General features: G+C 36.8%; 3 protein-coding genes and 2 long non-coding RNA genes across 9 annotated transcripts; 3 read left to right on the forward strand and 2 right to left on the reverse strand.

Moving 5' to 3' along the window:
* Positions 1–724: 724 nt before the first annotated feature.
* On the reverse strand, positions 725–1691 carry LOC106339982. The gene is made up of 3 exons (XM_013778840.1): positions 1539–1691; positions 1418–1422; positions 725–1338 (listed from the first exon to the last, which is right to left on the reverse strand). The coding sequence occupies exons 1-3, from the start codon at positions 1689–1691 to the stop codon at positions 753–755; spliced, it is 744 nt and encodes a 247-aa protein (XP_013634294.1). The 3' UTR covers positions 725–752.
* A 2394-nt stretch (positions 1692–4085) lies between these two features.
* On the forward strand, positions 4086–5622 carry LOC106327171. Its single transcript, XR_001267405.1, has 4 exons — positions 4086–4103; positions 4322–4711; positions 4982–5306; positions 5389–5622. It is a non-coding gene; the product is annotated as an uncharacterized LOC106327171 (long non-coding RNA).
* Positions 5623–10903: 5281 nt separating this feature from the next.
* Positions 10904–16662, reverse strand: LOC106328031 (ABC transporter C family member 6-like). Its single transcript, XM_013766390.1, has 7 exons — positions 14280–16662; positions 13783–13869; positions 13088–13693; positions 12849–13013; positions 12157–12451; positions 11253–12077; positions 10904–11171 (listed from the first exon to the last, which is right to left on the reverse strand). The coding sequence occupies exons 1-7, from the start codon at positions 16575–16577 to the stop codon at positions 11053–11055; spliced, it is 4395 nt and encodes a 1464-aa protein (XP_013621844.1). The 5' UTR covers positions 16578–16662; the 3' UTR covers positions 10904–11052.
* A 315-nt stretch (positions 16663–16977) lies between these two features.
* LOC106304141 lies at positions 16978–19276 on the forward strand. Of its 5 annotated transcripts, none has more exons than XR_001262656.1 (5): positions 16978–17315; positions 17539–17667; positions 17748–17810; positions 17893–18227; positions 19141–19276. It is a non-coding gene; the product is annotated as an uncharacterized LOC106304141 (long non-coding RNA). The 5 variants fall into 5 exon arrangements; XR_001262654.1 differs by having other exon boundaries at positions 19085–19270; XR_001262653.1 differs by lacking the exon at positions 19141–19276 and adding an exon at positions 18326–18449.
* An 823-nt stretch (positions 19277–20099) lies between these two features.
* Positions 20100–20854, forward strand: LOC106293498. The gene has a single exon (XM_013729179.1). The coding sequence runs from the start codon at positions 20132–20134 to the stop codon at positions 20741–20743; it is 612 nt and encodes a 203-aa protein (XP_013584633.1). The 5' UTR covers positions 20100–20131; the 3' UTR covers positions 20744–20854.
* Positions 20855–25057: the final 4203 nt, after the last annotated feature.

Genomic DNA, 25057 nt, shown 5'->3' on the forward strand with positions numbered 1-25057 from the left:
ATCTTGACCAACAGTCTCGAGAAACATCACAACAGATTCCTCAAGGTAGACTTGGTGAGTCTCTTTCAATCCATATCGCTCAGCTAGCAACTTGCACAAAGCTTCAAAGGTCTTTTGGTTCATTCGAAGAATGTCATAACATTGCTGATCAGATTCATACATAAGTTGTTGAACATGTCGCCATCCTGCTCCTCGATCTGTTCTATGACTCAATCTCTCAGTAATAGGCACATCAAACAAACCAAGTTCATCATCATAATCACCATCCTCATCTTCCAACATCCATCTTTCAAGCATCTACAAAACCATATTAAATAAAACCATAAGTCATATAGTTCACGTGATCTGAACTGAGACATAATGCATATTCGTAAAGACATATCTGAGACATATAAATGACCAATCTGGTCGTTTCCAATCTGGTCGTTTGCAATCTGGTCGTTTGCAAGACCACAAACATAGATATCAAGTTCAAGACCACAAAACAGACCTTTAAAACTACACACACGACATGTATATATATTTAACACACAGACCAATCACATGTTCAGCTAAGCCATCTGTTCCCAAACATATAAACAAAGACATGATCATAACTGATTTGTATATATAAAACGTAAATCAAGTTCCATATATATATATAAAGGCCACAAAAGGCAGAGTTTCATACAAAGATCAGATCACAAAATACTAGTCCTAGGCTCCATACTAGTTCCAGCAAGATCACAAAATAATCCTAAGCTCCATACTAGTCAATCATCACGTTTGATCTTAGTCCTAAGCTCTAGAAACTTAATCTTCGCTTCATCCGTCTTCATTGTTATAAAGGCCCTTCGACTCCCTTCATTATCTATAAGATGTTCCATTGCTGCTTCATATAATGGAGACCACTCTCTCACTCCAGGCAATGCGTACAGTATCTCTAACACATTCTCAACACTAGAGGCTTCTTGACGCTCCAACATCCGTTCCGCTATCCTATTCTTCACCTCCAGAGCTGCAGTACGTTTGTCACAAGCTTCTACAACCAGATCTTTCTCTTTACGCTTTCTTTTGGCTCTTGAACTTCCGGAATGAGTCTGAGCCGCTGGCTGAGTTTGGCGTTGTGTTTCTGTCTGAGCTTGTGGCTGAGTTTCTGTCCCAAATGCTTGAGTCTCTTCTCCTGGCTGAGAATCAGCTTCATCACCATCATCTCCACCCACTCTAGAATTCAAACTTGCTTCTCCATGTTGAGCGCTCCATCCTTCAGCTCCAGTTACAACTACACCACGAAATTCTTCTTCAAACAAATCCGTATTAGCAATCTCTTTGCATATGGATTTTCTAATCCCATGACACCTATATAACAGAAAAAGAAACAGAAGTCAGTAGCAGAAGTAGTAGATCAGATCAGTAGCAGATATAAACAATAGGAAACCACATCTACCATTACAAGTTCTAAAAATCATGCCTAAAAAATACACAGAAGAGAGATAACATGGAAACTTGAATAAATCATGTCTAAAAAAATACACAAAAGAGAGATAAGCGAAACTGACATTTTCGCGTTCATTCCACCAATCATCTGACATATCAATCCTTCCCATGTCATCAAACCCAAGCCCTGTCCTATTCTGAAGCAACTTCTTAAACTTAGTGTATCTCTTCCTACTGGTGTCGTATTTTTTCTTGAAAAGGCGGCCAAGTGTCATATCATTTCTTAAACTTCGCTTCAAAAGCCTCTATGATGTTCTGTTTCCCTATTTTATTCATAGATGTACTCGTTCTATTTCCCGTTTTTCTCTCTTCAGCGTAAAGTTGGATCAGACAAAAAAAGGGAAAAAATGAGAAGATTTCATTTACCAGGGATAACATACTCAAATGCTCCAAGATTGCATCGTAGAACTTGGTCATATAACTGAAAAGGCTCCTCAGAGTTACAATTGAGCTCCTTAGCCTCGTTTCTAAGATCTCTGCAAAATTAAATCACAGAGAAATAAGTTGGTGAGCTCTACATTCTACAATCACGAATAGAACTTCACCTTGGCACATTCTCATCAAACCTAAAAAAAAGCCAAGCTACGCTAGTGCAGAGAGATCATTTTACCCACACAACTACTCTACCACGCATTTGAGGGAAAGAAGCACAATCTAAATCTCAGAGATACTTAAATCAAGAGTCAATACATGAAGACGTAAACTTCTCTAATCATCAAAGCAGCAAGAGCCAACGAAACAACATATGATTCATTGCTTTTCATAAATGATCTGATCTGATAGCTTCTAAATTCAGATGCGAACACAGTCAACACACAAAACAATATTTTTCTCAACACAAACGGACATAGCTCAGGATGTAAGCTTTTCAGTTTGTTTAAATCTGAGGCAACTTTGCTTGTCCGAGTCATAAATAATAGGCAGAAACACAAGAAGACTAGAGAAGTACAAAGCCATATATAAAGCGAACACACAACTTCAGATTCTATACGAGGATGATAGCTACAGTGGCGAACCTTAAGAAGCTTCGGAGAGCTTGAGAGAAGCTTGAGACAAGAGGCTGAACACAGAACACACTTATTTGCCGCAAATGCTGAAAAAAAACACAACACAACACACTTATAATCGATGCTTGAAACCAAAATGCTTTAGAACATAGATTTTTTTTTTTTTTTTTAGAACAGAGACAATTCCCTGAACGAGAAGCGATGGAGAAGAGAGAGCTTTGAGATGAGATGCCATGGAGAAGAGAGCTTCGAGATGAGATGAGCTGGGTTCGAGATGGAGAGATGGAGAGAGAGAACCGGATTCGAGATCGAGAGAGAGAGCCAGATTCGAGATCGAGAGAGAGAGCTGGGTTCGAGATCGAGAGATGAGAGAGATAACTGGGTTGGAGATCAAGATTCGAGAAGCTATGGAGAAGAGAGAGCTTTGAGATGAGATGCCATGGAGAAGAGAGCTTCGAGATGAGATGAGCTGGGTTCGAGATGGAGAGATGGAGAGAGAGAGTCGGGTTCGAGATCGAGAGAAAGAGAGTTGGGTTCGAGATCGAGAGATGAGAGAGAGATAGCTGGGTTGGAGATCAAGACCCGAGAGAGAGAGAGCTGGAGAAGAGATGCGTCTCACGGAGAAAGGATGCGTCTGCGTCTATTAGGTTAGGTATTTTTTGTAATTAGTGAATTAGGTTAAGGGCAAAACGGTAATTAGATTAAGTAGACGCGGAATTTAAGTCGCGATAGTTGTTTTTTTTTGCGGCTGACGCTGGACGCTGCGTTCGGACGCAGACGCAGGTACCCGCGTCGATGAAACGAACAAACTTTAATGAAAAACAAAGCCGCAGACGCAGACGCCGGACCTGCGTCGATGAAACGAACAGCATCACTGAAGCTGACTTGATAAGTTGAAAGGAAGCTCTAGAAGAGGTATGAACACCCATGAACCGACTGAAGCTCTAATACCATGATAACATTTATAAAACAAGGTTTTATTGAAATATAAAATAGCTTATTAAAGCTTTGTTTTAAGTGAAAGAAACTAAGAGCAGCATTAAAGCAAGAGGGGGAGCGTGGATTCTAATTTTTTTTTTGTCCGATTTAAAAAAAAAAAATTAAAAATGGACCAATCGCGGACCGCCACGTGTCAGTGGGATCCGCGAACAGTACAAACACTCTATCGGACTCTCCTCTTGCAGAAAAGGAAGAAGGGGTGAGTTTTATGATTTTTGTGGGCCTTACACCTCTTAAAACTCCTTAAGAGTCAGCGATAATGCTGCTCTAAAAGGAAAGAAAAAAACTTAAAAGATGTCACCAAGAGATTAAAGATAGTTTGATTTCATACAAAGAGTTTGAAGGTGGGCTGCTAGAACCGCAGCCAAAGTTACAGACACTAACCATCTAACAACATATATATAGGGTCCTAAGGAACCCTAGTTACATGGTTAACAAACACTTCATGCTGGATCATAATATGGGCTCTGGTGTGGGCTTTAATAAATTCAAAATGTTGAAAAATCAAAAATTATGTGAGCCTCACAATATCTATATATATATAAAAATGTTTGCCTCCCTCTTGTTGCGCCAGGTCACAAAGTCGGAAGCTACCGTGCTGACACGTGTCCCCTTAAGACGGTACGTTGCGTTTCATTAATAGGACTGTGCACTTCAGTTGGGCTATTCTTCTTTCAGGGCTTTGTGTATTTCTTTTTTTGCTGGGCTTTGTTTTTAATTCAGACTCCTGTGCAATTTGGTTGGACTTTTGACCTATTGGGCCTTTAGTTATTTTCGCAATGAGAGCCGCTTTCTGATTAGGGTTGTTAACCCCGTGTTCTTATTCTTCGCCTCTCCAGAATTCATATCGATTAGCTTTTCCCAATCGTTGTTTCACCTTCTTCCTCAGAGTACGAAACGATACCAGTAACGAATAATCATCTTAAAATGCTCCATTAATCTCTCATACAAGATTTATATTCAATACGATTCCTGGATTTCAAGGCGGTGGGGGCTCATCTATAAAAGGGTATGATTTCCTCCTTAGATACTCATCCTCTCATTCTTCAAAGCTAACCAGTGAAGTAGGTCTGTGAAATATGGCTACGTTTCGGTCTTCCTCTCCGCATTTGCAAGCTTGCCGCTCCTCCTCCACTGTTCAGGTTCGTTTGCTCTGTTTCTGGGAGGCTCGGAATGTCCGTTGTGCTGGAGAGCTAATGGGAGTTGATAGGCTCATTCTCGATTCTCAGGTATCTTATTTACATCCGCCTTTTGTTCATGAACATAGTCTTTCACCTGTTAGTTCTTTAGGAATTTCTACCGTTCTGAAACTATATTCAAAGTCAGATTTTTTTTAATAAGTTTTGTTCATAATCAGCTTAATTTTTCTGGTATAATTCTTTATACGTTTCCTCCTTCTTAAATCGGCATTACAAATTATTTTAAGTTTTAAAGTCGTTGTTAAACATATTTCACTGAGACATTTTACGACGTTTGATGGATTGTTGTTTTTCTTCCAGGTATGTTTCCAGTCATGATGCTGTGTAATCTCAACCAGGCTTATGGGTTATGCAATGGGACAAGAATGATAGTAAACTGACGTCAATATCCACTGCGGCTCTGCTATGCGATGACCATCAATAAAAATCAAGGACAAAGTCTCAAACAAGTTGCTTTGTATCTCTCTTGGAAGGTCTTCACTCACGGCCAGTTGTACGTTGCGTTATCTCGAGTGACAACACCGGAGGATTAAAGATATTAGACGACACCACTTATTCAGACGGTGCATATGGAGAAACAAATATAGTCTACAAGGAGATCTTCCAAAGCCACAGAGATGCAAAGGTCAGCATTGAACTGGTTTCGTTAGTATGCTATCTCTGATCCGTTATGTTTTTAAGTACTAACTTTATCGCTTTCATCGCAGGGAAAGCAGCCTATGTGTTCTTGAACAATTTTATGCTTCGACGAAGATATAGTTTTCAAAATTACTAATCATAATATTTTCAGAACCTCGACTCTCTCTTCTCTTCAAGTTTTCCATTTTATACTTTTATGAAAACCATCATATTAACGCTAAAACATTAGTTAAATTTCTGGTTTCATATACAGAGTCCCAACAAATATTTACTATGTTTCAGAGGTTTAAGATATCCATAGAATATATTATACTACCATGTGCATATAGCAAAGAAAATTTAAAAATATCAAATAAATCAAGACAACTAATGCGAATCACAGCCTGATAAAATAAAAACCAACCAGTAAAAAAGTAGTCTAAAATAATTACAAACACATAAATATAATAGTAATAGTTAAAAAAAATAAAATAAAGAAATTGTCAATTCATATTATTAAATAACAAAATATTCGTTCACATAGTTCCATGGGAAACGCAATTGGCTTAAACTGAATTAATAAAAAAAACTCTAGGAATTTTTTACCGAAAATTCAATTATTCATGTCGATCATATAAAAAGAAATTGTATAAAATATATTATTAACATAATAAAATATACCACTATATTATATTAAATCAGTGTTTTTGGCTCATTTGGTTTGATCGGTTTCATATACCAAACCGTATACATTTACCGTGATCTCTTCAATAGAACATTTAACTTCAGAACCAAACAATAATATTTGTTTTAAAAATGTCTTAATTATTTTGGATGTTGATATGGTTTATTTGATAATTTTAAAAATATGTAAATCTTTAAACAGTAATCTGTTATGTTTTAAGTTGATAAAAACGATAGGTTAAGTTTACTTTTGCATAATTTAAAACAATAGATTTAAAAGAGATTGTAAAATATAAAATATATATTAACAATATAAAATCGAAAAAAACTTATTTGTTGAATCTCAACCGCAATTCTGAATATTATCAGTATTAAAAATGTAAAATATTGACATAATAAAAATGATTTTTTTGTTAGTTAGATAAACATATGATTTTTAATAAAAATAACAAAACTAAATAATAAAAATATTTTAAAATTACTTTCAAGGTGAAAATAAATTAAATATTAGTTTCTTTTAACTTCTCGCCTGTAGGGTGGACATATCCTAGTATCTTATACAATAAAGGATGTTTTTTTCTCTTCTCCAGCTGCCACTTCATCAAGAAAGAGATGGTTTTTGTTGACACGTGGCTGGCCATATCTGTCTCTCTGATAATAGGCTACTTGAAATCTGTTATTATTATTATTTTGTTATTGGGCTCTTACCACTTTTCAAGCCCTAACCTATATTCTATAATTTCACCATCTCAGTAGCCTTGCTCAGTCTACTTTGCTCTACCTCCTTCCTACTGATATTGTAACGTTTCTGAAACACATTGAAACCTGCTCATAATCCTCCTTCTCTTTTTTTGTATTCAGTTATACTCTCTCTCTACATGACTTTTGACAATTCCTTTTAGGAAATAGTCGAAGGACCAAGAAAGACCAAAACGAGGTCAATAAACCAAATCTAGGTATTTTCTCATTATTATAGATTTTTCTTTCTTTTCAGTTTCTCAAGATCTTTGTATTTTTGCTTACATGTTAGATAGAAGTACAGTTCTAATAGTTACTTATCATTGTATCAGATCAGTAGTTGCATCGGTCAGAATTATCTTGTCAATTATTTGAGCTCTTTATTCCCCGGCATTGATTTCATCATATGAAGTGGAGGTCCGTCTGCTCCGGTTCTGGAAGGTCCGTAGTGTGAAGAAAGGAGGAGAGCTCATGGGGTTGACATACTATTCATAGACTGAAGGTAACGGCGGTTATTATCCACTGTCCATTTTCCATGTTTTGCCTCCGCAGAAAATTGAATCTCTCACCATCGCAGAACTTCAGAAACAAGTTATCAGTAAGATATGTTACACTCCGTTTCGTTTTGTGAACACTGACACACATAGAAGAACCATGAAGACTCATGGGTTTGGAGTCACTTCCCGTAACTAACAAAACCAGAGTTTTCTCAAGGAGCAGATCGGTGAATTCTGGTGATTATGTGAAGGGGGATGACGATGAGATTCAAGGAAAGCATAGAAGAGTTAAGTCCACTATGGAGTATGTTGAACTCGAAGACGACACTTTCTTCATTCTCAGCTTCGAGAAGGATGAAAATAATAATGTTCTTGGAGAGCTGAAGCAGCCGGCAAGAAGAAAATACAAGAAGAGACGAGAAGCTACATAGATTCAACCACGCATAGAGGGTAAAGAGAACTTCATCAACGCCATGAACGTTCACCAGGACGCGAGAGACCTGAGACTAGAGAATTGAAGCAGCGTAGAAAGGAGAAACGTAAGAACATGAGAATAAGAAGAGAAATTAAGTTGAGACAGAACATCACAGAGAACTATGGTCGTTGGTCCAGAGATGAAGATTTAGTCAGCTGTGAAGTCAGATCAATGAAGGAGGAAGAAGAGTGTAGAAGCTGCAATGATTCTAGCCCTGTTTCGGTTCTTGATTATGTTCGAGTAACTCCAGAACCAGGTTGGTAAACTCTTCATATTCAAAATTGAGATATCATATCAGCTTTTGGGCCCTTTTCTTGTGTTACGATTATAGCATTTGTGTTCCTTTGTAATAGAAACAAAGATATGCAGCACACCAAGAGCTGTAGTCCACAACTAGACACTGCAAAATATTTCACAAAAGAATGAGGCTCTGAGGTATATGGTAATCAAAAGAAACCTTTTATTTAATCTGATATCCACTTGGACACTTTTGGTTAAAAGCTAAACAAAACAAATTTCGATCGATGTTGGAAGAGCATCATTGTAGGGTTAGAGTACCAAAGCTACAATCTTACTTAACAAACTATATGAATATAAAAGAAACAGTTACATGTCATCGCAACAATATAACAAACATATGCGACCAATGCAGCTATTACAAATAGATGCAAAATTTTGTTTTTATGATTTAAGTAAGAACTAGATTCTGGCCGCACGCCCGTGCGGGTGTATTTTAAAGCGGTTGTTCAAAATTTTCATATATGATTGATTCTATTATTTTTATCACTTACTAATATTTAATAATTTTTTAATATAATTTTTTTAATTGTTTAAAATTGCGATTTGTTTTTTTTTTTATAAATATATATAAAAATAATGTGAATTATCATTTATTTTGTTTATTTATATATCATTTACTTATTATAATAATTCATTTTTATGTCGAATATACATTTTAGTTCTTAATGGATTAGATAAATAGGTCTTATTAGATGATATTTTTTTATAAAACTATACACATTTATTATATATATTCTTTAAAATAAGTACTTTGTGCAATATGATATATTTTAAACTATATTAGATATAATAGGCCAATTACTTTATATTTTAAATTATATATACATTTTAATTTAGGGGGGTTTATATATATTAATCCATTGTACTAAAGCCACCACATCATAAAAGTAATCTAAATAGGTAATTATGATATAATAATAACAAACATTGGCTAACATAATTAATATAAATCGTGTAAGTCAAATTTGATAAGCAAACAGATTGTTTCCAGAAAATTGATTAGTTCCGTATAAATATGTATGAGAAATATTGGCTTTAAATGTAATTAACATTTATGATTAAATCGACACATTACCCATTTATTTGATAGTATATATAGAAATAATATTTCATAAATTAGGCAAGTGCAAATTGTTTTTATTTTAAATATTGATATTGTATTAATTAATGTGTTTGCTTAAATATATGAATTGTTATTGATTAAGAGGTTAATGGCATTCTATTATAATTTTTTAGGGAAAGTTATGGTCAATTTCTATTTGTACTTCATTTTTAATAGATGAGAAGGTACAGTTAAAATCTCCAAAAATAGATTTTCTTTTTAAAAAGTAATGATAGATTTTTTACAAAAAAAATCAATACATATATTATTCATAGTTGTTTTGCTTAACAAACTCATCAAAACATAACAACCCACCAAAATAACATATCACACATCCATGGCGATGACAATGAAAATACCATTTAACAAGTGTACACATCCCGCGCGAAGCGCTGGCAAACCACTAGTATATATATATATATATCTTAAAAAATATTCGTGACTTTATTACTCTCACTACACATAGTCCGACAACTAAAATTATCATAACTTTGGGATTCAGATTTTTTGGTAAATGAAAGAATAAATATTTTTAACGTTAAAACTCTTCAACTAAGTTTGTTTTGGGTAAAAACTTCCAAACTAAGTATTTAACGAAAAAATCTTCAAACTAATTTTATTTAATAAATTAAACCCTAGCATGTCATAATTACCATTACTACCAGTAAATTTTTAGTTTAAGGGTTTCTACATCAAGTAAACATAATTGATGGGTTTTATCATTAAAAATCCAAAAATTTAAAAAAATTTAAAATTTTATAATATTATCTAAAAATTAGTAACTTAAATTTTTAAAATTAGTATTTTTATTTTTTTTGTAAATATATGAGTCTGATGTGTTTTTTAACACAACATTATATATATATATATATAAATTAAAAATGTAAAAACCCAGAAAATATAATAAAAATTATCTAAAGATTTGTTATTACATTTTTATTAGATAAGATCTAATTTTTATTATATTTTCTGGGTTTTTACATTTTTAATTTATATATATATATATATAAATTAAAAATGTAAAAACCCAGAAAATATAATAAAAATTATCTAAAGATTTGTTATTACATTTTTATTAGATAAGATCTAATTTTTATTATATTTTATTTTTATATTTTTAATCTTTTAGTAATTTTATTACAGGTAAATCTTCAGATAATTTTTATTATATTTTCTGGGTTTTACATATATAATGTTGATGTTAAAAACACATCAAACTCATATGTTTACAAAAAAAATTTAAAATGCTAATTTTAAAATTTTAAGTTACTAATTTTTAGATAATATTATAAAATTTTGATTTTTTTTGGTCTTTTAGATTTTTAATGGTAAAACCCTTCTACTATGTTTACTTAATGTAGAAACTCCTAAACTAAAAATTTACCGGTACTAATGATAATTATGACATTTCAGAGTTTAATTCATTAAATAAAGTTAGTTTAATATTTTTCCATTAAATACTTAGTTTGAGGGTTCTTACCCAAAATAATTTTAGTTAAGGGGTTTTAAGGTTAAAAAAATCCAAAGAATAAAGACAAGGGATACGTAGAGGATTGGGCTGCAAGTAAAGTAGTAAGTCTCTGTTTTTGTCAGTCAACGGCTACCACTATTCTTCTTCATTTCTTTGTCTCACGCTATCATCTCATAAATATCAATATAACCTATGCTTTTTTTCAAAAAAAAAAAAAAAAAACCTATGCTTTTTTTTTGACAAAAAAAAAAAACCTATGCTTTTTATGATAATATAACATTATAATTTATGGCCAGTGATTAAAGATACTACCACCACAACCAAGTTCACAATCTAATCATGTTACCGGCTCAAGATAGAGCCATGTGGATATCTTCATAGCCATGCGAAAGTCCAACATTGGTTTAAAATTTTCAGTACATGTTTGGATATAAACTTGTTTAGCTTTAACAATTGTCCCATTATTATAGAATCTTTCGATTCTAATTAACAGCTTCTGCTGAATTTGGATTCCGAACTCGTTGTGTACTCTGCCACAAGCTTTGAGAAAGAAGAAGACTTGTCTTCAAGCAATCTCCCCGGTGAATCATGTTCCTTGATAAGCCCTGCACTTAGGACGCAGAGAAAACGTTAATACAAATCTTCATAGTACAAGTGTATGATGATGAATCATGAGAGTTCAGGACCTTGGTCTAGGAGCAAGACCATATCGCTGCCTATAACAGAAGATATCCTGTGCGCTATTGTTATCACCGTACAATCCCTAAAGTGCTGCCTCAGAGTCTCCTGGATCAGATTAACAGTCGCAGTATCTACAGAAGCAGTGGCTTCATCAAGAACCAACACTTTGCTTCTCTTGAGCAAGACTCTTCCCAAGCACACCAGCTGTCTCTGACCAACACTCCAGTTCTGTCCATTCTCACTAACAGATGAATCTAGTTTCAGCTCTTTCTTCCTCACTTCATCCCCGAGCTGACACTTGTCGAGCGCCTCCCAGATTTGGTCATCACTGTATTCCTCGAGAGGGTCCAAGTTGCTACGAACCGTGCCTTCAAACATGGTCGGATCTTGAGGTATGATACTTAGCCTAGAACGCAAGTCATGCAACCCAATGGTCAAGATATCTATCCCATCGATTCTGATCTCTCCGGCCGTTGGCTCCACAATCCTGAAAAGGGTTTGAATCAGAGTGGACTTGCCACATCCTGTTCTTCCAACGATTCCTGTCTTCAAGCCTCCAGGGAAAGTACACGTCAGTCCATGAAGCACCATAGGCAAATGCGGCCCATACCGCACCTGGAGATTACTAATGGTAATCTCTCCGCGAGAAGGCCATGACTTCTCAGGCCGAGTTGATTCAATCACAAGAGACGGTTCACTGGGGATGTCTATGTACTGAAGCATCCTCTCCACGGATATCATTTTGTTCTCGAGCTCACAAAGCGTCCATACCAAGTTTGATTGCAGGCTGTTTAGATTGAGTGCATATGTAATAGCCAATCCTGCAAAGCCTATAAGAAGAGACCAGAGGAAGAAGATTCTCAGTTTGTGAATCTGAAACCAAAACAAAAGAAGTCACTAGTGGCTTACTTGGATTAACTGTCCCTTCAGGCGTAGAAACTACGATAACAAGTGATAGCGCAAATGTGATAGTGGATAAGAGTTCAAGGCGGAAGCAGAGCCATTCCGTTGCACCAGTTGAATGAAACGTCAGCCGAGAAAGACAATCGCTGAGTTTCATAATGTCACTAAGGAATCTCGGTTCTTGATCAAAGCTTCTGATAGTTGTTACCCCTGAGAGTGTTTCTGAAAAATGATGTACCAAAGGCGATCTGCTTATTCCAGCTAGTCTCGCGAGTTCCCTAGCCGCAGATATGTAATATTGCTGTGTGCATAGATACCATTAAGTAAGTAAGAGTGAGAACCACACAAGAACCTTTATATGTTTCATATCAATAAGTAAGAAGGTAAACATTGGTTTAGGACGTTCAGAATAGGCCAGGGCATATAACCGAGTACCGAAAATCAAATCGGAACTAAACTGAAAAAACGAACCCAAACCCGAAACTGAACCAAAACCCGAAACGGAATGGGTATCCGAATATCCAAAATGCAAGTATATACCTAAAAATATTAATTATTTTTAGTTTTAAAATTACCAGATATTTTAAAAATATTACTTATAAACCGAACTACCTTAAAAAAGGTTCCATCTAAAACCCCGACAATCGAAAGAACCAAAAACCAAACACCCTTGCCTAGTTCAAGATTATGGACAATACCCGGTACCAGGAACTTGCAGCGACGACAGGGATGAAGATGATAAGGACCAGCCAAGCCACCTGTATCATCACTCCCATTATCCCCAATATGTTAATCGCAGCAACAGCAGCATATGCAAATTGACCCGGTAATCTCAAGTCCACTACACTTTGGTCCGTAGATGCCTAAAAACAAAGATTGAAAACAGAGTAATCATGTAAATGAATTTGTTGAAATATGTTTTTTTGGAGATACTTACTCTATTCAAGATTCTTCCCATTGGCGTGACATCAAAGAACGACATGGAAGCACGAAAAACGCGGAGATGCATTTGTGTGAAGAGTTCAGTAGCCATCTTGAAACCAGTCATCGATACCAACAACGTTCTGACGAGTATGCACAAGGAGCTCGCGATGGCTAGAACGACATACACTAGAATCAACGTGAACCCGCTCACCGGAGGTTCAACATCCTTGGAAACAGGAGTCACCCATGTCATCCAGTAGTTGCTCCCAATGTCTAGAACCTGGAAGAGAATCTGTACTAGCAGTATAATAGGAATCACTGCTCCTCCGTATGCTAGCGCCATGTATTTTTTGTACACAGTGAACCCAACTTTCCCCTTCTCCCTTTCCTCTTGTTGGACTAGTTGTCCTCTTGGCTTATTACCAGAATCTTTCTCAAGCTTGGGTGCTTCTTTATCTTCTTTGTTTGTGGTTGATTCTGATGAAGCACAGCCTTGTTCATATGTATCAACTGTTGCTAAGGCGTCAGTGTGAGCTCCCACAAGCTCCATGAAGTCTGTTCCTGAATCGAGAATCTCATTGTATCTCCCTGCTTGCGTGATCTTTCCATCTTTCATAACCTACCAAAAATGGTTATTTGATTTCATAACTATATAGTAAGTAACATAGCGCACATTGCTAGATAGTAGAGAGCAAACAAGTCACAAACCAGTATAAGATCAGCTTCAGGCAGGAATTCAACTTGATGAGTGACGTATATGACTGTCTTGTCTTTCAGAACCCCCAAAATGACTTCCTGTTACAAAGAACAATAAGCACAATAGGCCTGCGAATTCGCTTTCTTCGGTTAGTTCGGGACGGTCTAAATCTCGACGAAGTGAACCGTAAAAGTTTCAGTTTAGTTCGGTCTACAAATTTTCTACCAAAGTTTTTAATTTTCAGTTAAAATTTTGGTTTAAATTGAATAAATTCCAAAAAAAAATTGGTTGAATTCGGTTATTTTAGCGAGTTTGCGAAGCTAACTTAGGATTAGTATTTTTGACTTTTTCTAGAAAACAGAGCTAACCGATTATTAAACCAAACTGAAAACCAATTTTTTTTCTTTAAAGTACCAAACTGAACCGAACCTTCTAACCGAATTTTTATCTGTTCGGTTCGGATAATAGCAGCATGCCTAAAGCACAACACACCACAAAGGTTATTTACCTTGAAGAGATGTGATCCTGTATGAGCGTCTACCGCACTAAAAGGATCATCGAAAAGATAAATATCTGCGTCTTGGTAGAGAGCACGAGCGATTTGTATACGCTGCTTCTGTCCACCGCTTAGATTGATACCCCTTTCCCCAATAACCGTCTGGTCATGGAACGGAAGCAACTCCAAGTCCTTGTTCAAACAACATGCTTCAAGCACACTCTGGTACCATTCTCTTTCCATTGGCTTACCAAACAGAATATTATCCTCCACCTTGCCGCTTTGGATCCAAGGAGATTGCGCAACGTACGCCTTGCTTCCAAAAACCTTAACAGTTCCAGATATCTTGGGGACTTCACCTAGTATGGATGAGAGTAAGCTTGACTTACCCGAGCCAACGGTACCACAAACAGCTACATTCATCCCATGAGACACTTCAAAACTCACCTCTCTGAGTGTTGGGATTGAGGAAGAGTTATCCCAAGAGAAACAACCATTGCTAACTTCAAGAGCCATCTCTGAATAAGTAAGTCTCTCCACAACATCTTTCTCCAAATCATCCAGACAGAGAAAAGATGCAATCCTGCCGAGAGACACCTTAACCTGAACAAACATCGAGATAGTCTCAGGAAGTTTGTAGATTGGACTCTGCAGAATCTGGAAAATCGCAAGGGCCGCCAGTATCTTCCCTGACTCAAGAGGAATCTTGAGCAACACACAAGCGCCAAAAGCTGTTGCGGATATGAAAGAAGGCGCGGTCAACAGAACAGAGCTCATAGCGGCTGAGTTATACACAAACTTCTTAAGCCAGCCTGCTTCGACCTGTCTAAGGTCAAGAATCTTGGAAAGAAACTTCATCTCCCACCCCTGAAGCTTGAGAATCCTCATGTTCAGCAACACCTCCGATGTTTTCTTCATCCTGTTGTCTTTGGACTTCATCAGATTGCTCTGGAACTTGTCTTCCAGCTTCGCAAAGGGATAGTTCGCAAGCATAACTAAAATAAAGGCGGGAAAAGCTGCAACTGATCCGAGTCCGAGGCTATTGTACAAGATCCATAAGGCCAAACTAACTTGTAGAACAAGTATCCACGGATCATGCATAAACCAAGTGAAAGCATCTAGCCTGTCAGCATCTACCGCCATGAGGTTTATAATCTCGCCACTAGTTTGTCCTTGTCCTTGCTTTGAATGACATGGAAGGGTCAAGCCCTTCTCGTAGATCATTGAAACTAGAACCGCTTTCATCCCAAGTCCAGCTTTGCCTCCCCTGAAGTACCAATGCCTCCGGGTTTGGCATTCCACAAGCTTGGCGACGAAGAAAACCGTCACTAAAACGTACCCTTGGTGTTTATATTGCCTTTGACCGTTCAGGTACTGAACAAAACTGTCCATGAGATACGGCGCAACGTAGCAAGACATCGTGGAGACAAAAGCAAAGAGGAATGACAAGAGAATGTCTCGCCATACTGAGAGGAAGAGTGCTTTGACAAGCTTAAACGTGGTGATCCTTCTCACACCATCGTCCCATTCAAGCTGACTCCGAAAAACTCGAAACAGGTTCTCAGCTCTGTCACTGCTGTCAACTTGAGGAACGTCGTTGCTGTCTATGATTTTCTCGTTTCCTAAGGTAACCAAAGGACTCATCCAAGAGAAACTCACGAGGCTTAGAAAACCAGCTTTTGAGAAATGTGTAGTTACCTCATCATCACAGCCTTCATTCTCACTCAAGAATGGTTCTTCGAGAAGGGTGGTCGTCTCACCTTCTTCTCCTTTCTTCCACAAGCACGAACAACAGAGAAGCAAGCCAGCGCAAACGCCCACTAAGTCAGACACTACATTGTGAACTGAGACCAGTTCTTGCTTCTTGTATAGAGCGAAGTCTACCACAAGACGGTAGCAAGAAATCAAGAAATAGAAAACCCACCAGACTCTAAGCAAATATGGTAACTTCTGCTCATGAGAATCAATGTATAGTCCACGAAGGTACATGGAGATGGTACCCCAAGTAAGCGCAGCCAACAGAAGATCAAAGAGAGTCCACACATTTGAATGCCAGCGAACGCAACTCAGCAGCGAAAGCACAGAATAAAACACAGATAACGACACACAGCACATAACAACCAGCTTACTAAACGTTGAAGACATGTTTGTAGACCTTTTAGCCATGAAGTCATCACTGTTCTCACAAGCTACCTTCTTGTTGTATACCCATGAAACAAAAAGAATTAGCAAAAGCACCATATTCAAGAAAAAGGAGAGCAAAGGTAAGTAGATGGGCTGAATGAGAAGAAAATCGAGAGGATTTTCCATCGGGGAATGAGAGAGAGAAGAGAGTTGACCAAAATGATCCCTCTCCCTCTTTGTGACTGGACGGATGTTTTTATAGGCCACTTGAGTCAATAAATAATACTACTTTGGAAGACCAAGACGAGCCACAAATAATATTATATATAGACCCATGACGCTGCAAAGTGCAAACACAACCTAACCTTACGCAGAAACTTCCCTGTGATTTTCCTCTGAATAATAATACTAACAAAATTGTGAAAACTAACCACTTTTTCTGCAGCAAGTGTCAATAGAAACAGAAGACAGTTAGAACATCATTATCTGTTTCTAATGGTGTCTCTTAACCTAATTTAATCAGAAGAACAGTGTCTTAATTAGGGGAAAGAAGAGTCGGTTCTTCGTGGCTACGTGTTGGCAAATGAGAGGAGAGAGGAGAGGTGTCTTTGTTTTTGGTCGTTTGGTTTCTTCTCTCTCTCTCTCTCCTGCGCCAAACCCGATCTCCGGCCATTTCCTTCCCATATTCACTCATCTTCTCCGTCTCCATCTCCTCTTACAAGTCAATTCCGTATACGTACCTAAACCCCATGAACCGATTTGTCTCTCTGGTCTTATCGGAACCGGTTTGGTGGCTGCAACATTCATAGCGGCAGGACCAGATAGTACTGCTATGGCGGCGGTTGATTCTCTTCAGCTAACCGAACCCGCTAACGCATTGTCTCTACCCACTTGGGCTGTTAATGTTTCCAGTGTTGTCGAATGGTTCCTCTCCATTCTTCCTTGCTTTAATTGGTTCAACTCTCATCTTAGAAAAGTTTTGAACTTTTGATCTATAGTGATGCGAGATAGTAGTTTCTGTTGTGGGCTTCTCGAGTTCTTGATATCTGTTAAGCTTCCATCTTCATTTTGTGTTAAGACCGGTCTAAAGATCGAGGCTTTGCAATCAAAAGATTGAGACTTTGTTTTTTGTTTTGCTGTTTTGTAGGATTACGGTGATGGCGTTGGTATGGAAATATGGAGAAAGAAAGGGTTATGTGTCATGGAAAGGTCTCTCATGAGGAATGGTTGACATTAGAAGAGAGTTTTGTTGAATCTAAGAAGCATATATGTCTTTGTAAGAATATTGATATGCAAACTGTTTGGTATACTTCTGGTTCATATGAGATTAAAGATGTGTTGATTTTGTTTTGATAGGCAGAGAGATGTACGTATGGGGAGAGGATTCTAGGATCAAGCTCTGAGTATGTGCAGAGCAATGTAAGAGTTATTTTCTTGGTGAATTCCACATCTCTCTTTACATCAATTTTGAAGTTGTTTGTCTTCTTGAAATTTTGAACAGATTACTCGTTACTTATCTGATCCTCAATACTATTTCCAAGTGAATGATCAGTAACAAACTCAAGGTTGTTCTGTTTCCTTTCCTTCACCGGGCGAGCTTGTCTTCTCTTGTCTCTTTCTGTTTGAGACTTTCTCAGACCAGCCATTAAGTAAAACTAGTTCGTGTTTTGCTTCAAACGATCAGGGACACTGGGCTAGAATCTCTGAACCAGTTGGGGGTAGGCTCTCATACAAGCCTCCCATATATGATATCAATGCGTCAGACTTGTAAATTCCCTTTATGGCATTTGGTACATACGTTGTTCTTGCTGGTCTTTCACTGGGACTTAATGGAAAGTAAGTTCTTATGACCCTATGCATCTCTCTCAGCGTTTTGAGTCTTAGTGGTTCAGTGATTGATGGACACTGAAGATTTTTAACCTGAATTCATGTAGGTTTTCTTATTGGTACTTTGTAGCAGAAGTTTGAACATTCTTGACATTGTACGTGGTGAACAAAATGCTATTCTTGAACATCATTGTATTAGTCTCTTTCCATTTATGTTTGAACGGTTATAAAATCCAGACCATGCAATGGTAAAGATTTCATGTTTTATAAACAATTTTCATTTCATGGCATCTTCTTCCCATAATAATTTTTTTTTAAACCCTTAATTAACAGCCTTGCAATGGAGCATAAAAATATTTGAGTTTTTTAATGTTGTCTCTTAACTCATTTTTAATATTTAAAAATATTAAAAAAAGCTTAAGAGCCCTTAAGTGTCTCTTAGGGATAATGATGCTCTTACAGAAAAATATACGTAGGTTCTTATTGATTGTGTGTATGACTATTTATAATTCAATATAACCATATAGCTGTATGCATGATTCTAACATTCTCCAAGGTAAATATTGCTGTATGCTGAATATAAATGCATAATGCCAAATTAACATGTTTTGTTTTTCATGTTAATTTGTGGATAAACTTGCAGATTAATTATACTAATGAAGTGGCTTTCAAGATTTTTTCCTGATTTTCTATTCATACTTGTATATTTAAATAGGGATTTCACTAAAATACATTGAACTTATTTATAACAGTTGACAGCAAAACAATTAGTAAACACACATACAAAAAAAAGGATTCCTTTGAACTTGCTTACTTGCTGATTTGTTCATCATTTAAGAACACGAACCATAGAATATTCATTACAGGGGATCTCAAAATACAAGGCTTACAAGTTCTAAGCAGTGTGGTTGATCTGAAACAGTCTGTTCATGAAATGCAAGTGCCCATCACCTGTGAGGAAGAAACACTTTGGATCAAGATACTGTGAGGTAGATTATAGCTTGATGAAGATTTTGTATTCAGTTCACTAACTACACACACATTAGTATGAGCTGCTTTCAGAACAAACTTTGTTTTTGTTACCACTGTTTTATTTTATGTTTTAATTTTAATTTTAATTTTTATGTTTTATTTGATAAATTATAATCTTATTTAAAATAATAAAAATAAAATTGTTGGTTATAGTAAAAAATAAAATATATTTGTTGCTAAATTTTGACTGATAAATATAATATACATAGAAAGAAATAATTAATACATTGTGAAAATAAATGTGAAATATATATTTATAATAGTTACGGTTTTTAAAACCAAATTCTCTATAGCTATATTTCTAAAATTAAAACCTAAAGCGAAAATCCTCACCCATCGGACAGGTCCATTAAAGCTGTTATGACTTTGTAACGTTAGGAGAGAATAAAAGATTTTTTTGTATGATTCCACTGAGTGCATTATGTTTGTTGGTAACATGTGGTGAAAGCGTTACGAGCTAAATAATATTTAAGCACAACAAAACGTGAGCCGTGTGTTGTTCCTTCAAAATGGTTACGCTCATGAATTGATGTTTATGTTATAGTTAAAAAAAAATTAACCTTAGTAGTATATCATGGGCCATTTAATGTATAAACTTAGAGATTAGCAATAAGCGCTAATGGGCATCCTACGGCTTAGTGTTCCATGGGCCCATGGGCCACTATCCCATTCATGTGAATGCGAGAGGGAGCCGACCCGAGCCGTGTTTTTGTTGATGACCGTTAGAGTCAGAGGATAGATCCGTAATTTCGTATACATTTGAAATAAATAAAAAACTAGCCGTTACTAAAGAAAGAGCCGCTTTATTAAATCAGATCAGCATCTTTCCTCTGGACACCACAACTCTCTCTCTCTCTTTTCTCAATTGCATTGTCACTTCCATGACCTTAGATCAAACCACGAATCCACCAATCATGGAGTCAAAGACTAGACACCCTCTTCACCAGATCGCAGACACGCCAACACACAAGCTCCTCCTGAAACAATGGCTAAAAGAAGAAGAACTCATCCTCAACCGCGTCTCCCACAAAGAGTCTCAGATTGATTCCGTCCGACGAGAGATCACTCAGCTCTACATCTTCTTCTTCCTCTTCCACTCCGTCTCTCTCCTCCTTCTCTTCCACGCTTCCTCTTCCTCTTCTTTATCAGCCTGTAAGAGAACATGGATCCCTTCTCTTTGTGCCCTCGTGTCTTCTCTAGGACTCATCTGGGCCGTGAGGTACAAGTCTGAAGTTGAGTCGCATCTTGAGAAGTTGCTGGAGAGGGAGAAAGAAGACGCGAAGCTGTTGAGGAAGTGCGTTGAGGAGTTGAAGAAGAAAGGTGTTGAGTTTGATTTGCTTAAGGAAGTGGACGCTCTTCGTAGGGCGAAGAGCTTGAGGGTTGAGTCGAAGGTGGCTGTGAGGAAATGGTCCGCGAGGGATTTCGTGACGCTCTTCTTCTTCTCTGTTTCGTGTTTGGTTCTTGCAATGATTAGGCTCATTCTCTGCGATTAGATTCTTTTGCTCTCTCTTTGTTTTTTTTTTTTTTTTTTTTTTATCTTTTGTTATAGTTTGCAGTACTATTCAGCAGAAAGTCTCTTGTTTCTGCAAGTTTAATGTTTGTTTAGAGATAATAAAAAGAAGAAAAAACATGTTTGATCCTCTTCTTCAGTCTGCCTGAAGTTAATCTTTTTTTTATGCCAACACATTTTGCTATTTTCAACTTGTTTATGAAGTGAAAAAACATTGAGGGAAAACAAGAAATGTATAGAATTAGAGAGGGATTAGATACAATGAAAAGCTCAAGACTTTCATATAACAAAGTTTCATCAGATTATTTATTACACATAGAAATTCCTTTTCCTTATCTTCATCCCCAAGAAGATCAGTGAGCGTAGGGATGTGCTCTTCAGATAACTTAGACTTGTCCTCAATAATCTTTGAAACTCGGGAGTAAAGGTAATTATGCAGCTTTCGCATTGGAGAAAAATCAGAGACATTGGGTTATTCCTTTTCCTCGTTTTGATTACATGGGCCCGGCCCATTAAAGCTTAGGCTTGACCAAATAATAAAGGAATTGAATAACGATGTTATCCACCCGGTGAGCATTGAACCTCACCTCTGCTCTGTTGGAGCTGCAAGCATTAAGTGACAGGGAAATCATATGTATATATGACATTATTTATTTATATAAAACACTCCCAAAGCGTATAAGACGGACTTTTTCTCTCTAGGAAAAAGAAGCCGCCGTTAGATTTTGCAATACTTATCCGGCAGTTGGCGCTCCTCGCCACCGCTAGAAGAGTCTCTCTCGTCTTCGTCTTCATTCTCATTTATGTGTGTGTGGGTTGCAGAGATCAGATCTTTTTCTGTTTTTCTGGTGAATTTACGATTGTGTTTTTAGACCTGTGAATTGATAGTGGTTGAAGCTGTTTTGTCGTTCTGATGGTGCATTTTGTCTCTCAGTTCCATTCTCATCTGAATCGGGAGATGGTCTCGAGGTTTGTACCTTTGTCATGGATGAATTGGTGATCGTGAATTATGTGACTGGTGAAGCAAGTCCGATGCAAACAAGTTGAGTCTCCTCTGATCTCTATCCTAGCCTCCTGTCTACGTGCGGTTTGTATTCTAGTCGTTCCTGGTTTCGTTGTCTTTTAGCAATGATGGGCTTTGTGCTCTGCTGGTGTTTGTGGTTGTATATTACTGGCGTTGAAGATTTTTTATATTGGTCTTGGTGGCAACGGTTCAGTCATAGTGTTGAATGTTGTTAATCGCAAGGTCTTTACTGAGTTTCTTCTCCGGCTCTACTCCAACAGTTTGGAGCATGGCTCATGTTTACTTAAATTGTGGGAAGTCGGAAGGTGGACTTCAATGGCTTCTAATCTTATCAAAATGGAAGCAAATGGTTCTTATAGCGATGATTTCAACTTCGGTTATGACCGTAAACGCAAGTCTTCTCAGATTTCTATGATGGTTTTTGGGCTCATGAAGAAAGCAGCCTCAAACCAAAGCATGACAGTGCTGTGTTTCTACGCTCAGCTGGTTCTTGGTTGGGAGCAATCTTTGTTTTTGTTTTCCTTGCAGTGAGGTTATGGTATGGTATCTACTGATACTACTTTCTAACCTTCAATCTTTATGATTTTCCAATTCTTTTTTCTAGAGTTGGTTTCTTGGTATATGTCTCCGTGTGTGGAGAACATCTTTTTCATTATGTAACTCTTTCATTTGAAATACAAACAAGCGTTTAAAAAAAAATTCAGACATTAACCTTTGAGATGTGCTCTTCAATACTTTCCGGGAGCAGAAATGTTCGTACGGACTCACTCACTAATAAAAGATGCTAAGATCAGAAACATATTATTTTTTCAAGTATGTAAAACACGGAAAGATGGAAGTGTTACTCGGAATAACTCCTCGTTCGATTAAAACTTAATCTAATCTAGTTGTATTGTAAGTAGTTGAAAAAAGTATTTAGAGCCGACGAAGTAAACGGCGTGCAACGGGCAATTGTGATAGTGGAGAGTATGCCCCCATAACTTTCTTATTTCGTTAATCTTATTAAATGCGAAGAATAGTCACGTTGGTTTGTACGGTATGGCACGTTACGAAGAAAAAGAGGTTGGAGTGGGTAGGTTATCGTGTACGACTGTACCGTACGGATATTTTTATTCATTATTATTTATATATAATCCAAACTAATTACCCCATAACTCCTTTCACGTGACTCCATTCCTCTCTTTATTACTGCTAGTTTATACTTCTATCTACCAAGTTTTAGTAACCTTGGCCGCTTATGTGTTTTTTTCTTCTTTAAACGAACAAAATCTGATCAAATTGGAATTAGCATCATCAAGTAATTAGTTTATTTAGCAAAAAAAAAAAGTAATTAGTTTAACATTCGCAGAAAGTAAGTATATGAATAAATATCAAGCGGTGACATACCTTACATATCCATTAACGATGCAATAGCGCGTACCGCGTTACAGCTAATCAATCAGAGATTCAGAGTGAAGCTTCAGGCTGTTGTCGTGTGGAGTAATGCCTCCTTAGTCCCTTTTGACCTCTGCGGTTGGAAGAATATTCTCTCCTCTGTGTTTTTTGGAATAAACAAATATAATACGTTTGATTATCTGTCTTACTATTTTCTTAATCACATCCCCTCTCTTTCTGAGCATCGGATGCTTGTTTGTTTGCATATATTTTAAATATTTTATATCTATCGTTTGAATATTTATTCATTCATATATAATACTTATTTGTTAACCAAAATATCAATGAGCAAGTACTACCATCAGAAAATAACATAATAATTGCCTACTTTTAAAGAAAACAGCACGAAATAGTCAGTTTGTGTACATTGGATAGCTTTGAGTTTTATATCGGATAAAGAAAAATCCACTGGATAATTTATTAAATACTGCATGATTCTAGCTGTATTTTCTAGATTTGGAATATCAGTTTATACTTTTACTGGAAAAGGGTCTCTCAATCGAAACTAAAACCAGTGATCATATTGAACAAGGAAACTACATGACGTTTGAGCATTTTCAAATCTTCAAGAAACTGAATCAAATCTAATGCGAAACCTAGGAGTTCAACGGAAATTATTGAAGAATGAGTCGTAGAGGAATCAACTACTGAGAGCTTGTTGTAATTTTGTAGACACAGTCTTCACCCTACTTTCTTTGCTTTTATTGTCTCCTTTTCTATTAGAATTTAATCTATATGTCATCAAGTTGAAACTCTAATTGCGGTAAAACTTAAAAACTCACATTATATACTTGTCTTTAAAGTTATAATCTTTACAGAATGTAGAATGGCCCTATACAGCAATTCTGCTTTTACTTTTTTCTATCTTTAACGTACACACACATGGTGATGGTCTTGGCAATATCCACGCACAAGATTACTATGATAAGCTATATAGTACTGCTAGCTCCACGCGCCAAACTATTTTTAAAACAATATAATATGAGAAATAGATATATGTTAAGATTTGAGAGAAAATTTGTGAGAATGTGTTGTATATTTCTTATTCCTTACACCACTATATATGGTTCATACAAGGTGGAGTCAAAGGGAGAATTGATTACAAAGATACTCTACATAATGACATGGTCAAACTCATAAAGACTAAGGTTGAATGAGTCTTCCATGTGGCTGGATGTATACCCCAAATGGACTCTAGTCTTGAACTTGTATGGTCTAGGTTATGGACCATCCACTTCATGATTCATAACACTCCCCCTTGGATGCCATAACCATATAGGGTTTGTAACATGCTAATGTTGCCTCATTAAAACCTCTCCCGGAAAACCCAAAACCCAATGTGGTAAAAAGGGAAACCAGGGACAGGAAAAAGAGTACAACACACATTACTCCCCCTTATTTGGACATCACTAAAGGTCCTTGAGTCATCGCATGCCAATCTGCTGCGTGAGCTTTCTGAATGTGCTGGTGGGCAATGACTTAGTGAAGAGGTCGGCTGAGTTCGCACTAGACCGGATCTGAAGGACGTTGACCTCTCCAGCTTTCTGCAACTAATGGGTAAAGAAGAACTTGGGTAGAATATGTTTGGTTCGGTCACCTTTGATATACCCGTCTTTGAGTTGAGCAATGCAAGCTGCATTATCTTCATATATGATGGTCGGACCCGTTGGGTCGCATATGGACGCATAATGTGGTCCTATACCTTTTGTTCAAAGATGAACTTCGATCTTATAGCTTATCTTTATGATAGCTTATTCATTCATACCACAGCTTGGTTGGTTCATGCTGAGAATTCGACCAACCATAAGTATTACCAAAATTTGGCTAATTTGTGGTGAT

The sequence above is a fragment of the Brassica oleracea genome, chromosome C1 (assembly GCF_000695525.1).
Source record: "Brassica oleracea var. oleracea cultivar TO1000 chromosome C1, BOL, whole genome shotgun sequence".
NCBI lineage: Eukaryota > Viridiplantae > Streptophyta > Magnoliopsida > Brassicales > Brassicaceae > Brassica > Brassica oleracea.

Excerpts from the sequence above, each read along its gene's own strand:
- LOC106339982 (XM_013778840.1), bottom strand. The coding sequence starts at position 1,691 with ATGACACTTGGCCGCCTTTTCAAGAAAAAATACGACACCAGTAGGAAG.
- LOC106328031 (XM_013766390.1), bottom strand. The coding sequence starts at position 16,577 with ATGGAAAATCCTCTCGATTTTCTTCTCATTCAGCCCATCTACTTACCT. Across the intron at positions 13,694-13,782 it reads CTGAAGCTGATCTTATACTG|GTTATGAAAGATGGAAAGAT; the intron begins GTTTGTGACTTG and ends CATTTTTGGTAG. Across the intron at positions 13,014-13,087 it reads TGGGAAGAATCTTGAATAGA|GCATCTACGGACCAAAGTGT; the intron begins GTAAGTATCTCC and ends CTTTGTTTTTAG.
- LOC106293498 (XM_013729179.1), top strand. The coding sequence starts at position 20,132 with ATGACCTTAGATCAAACCACGAATCCACCAATCATGGAGTCAAAGACT.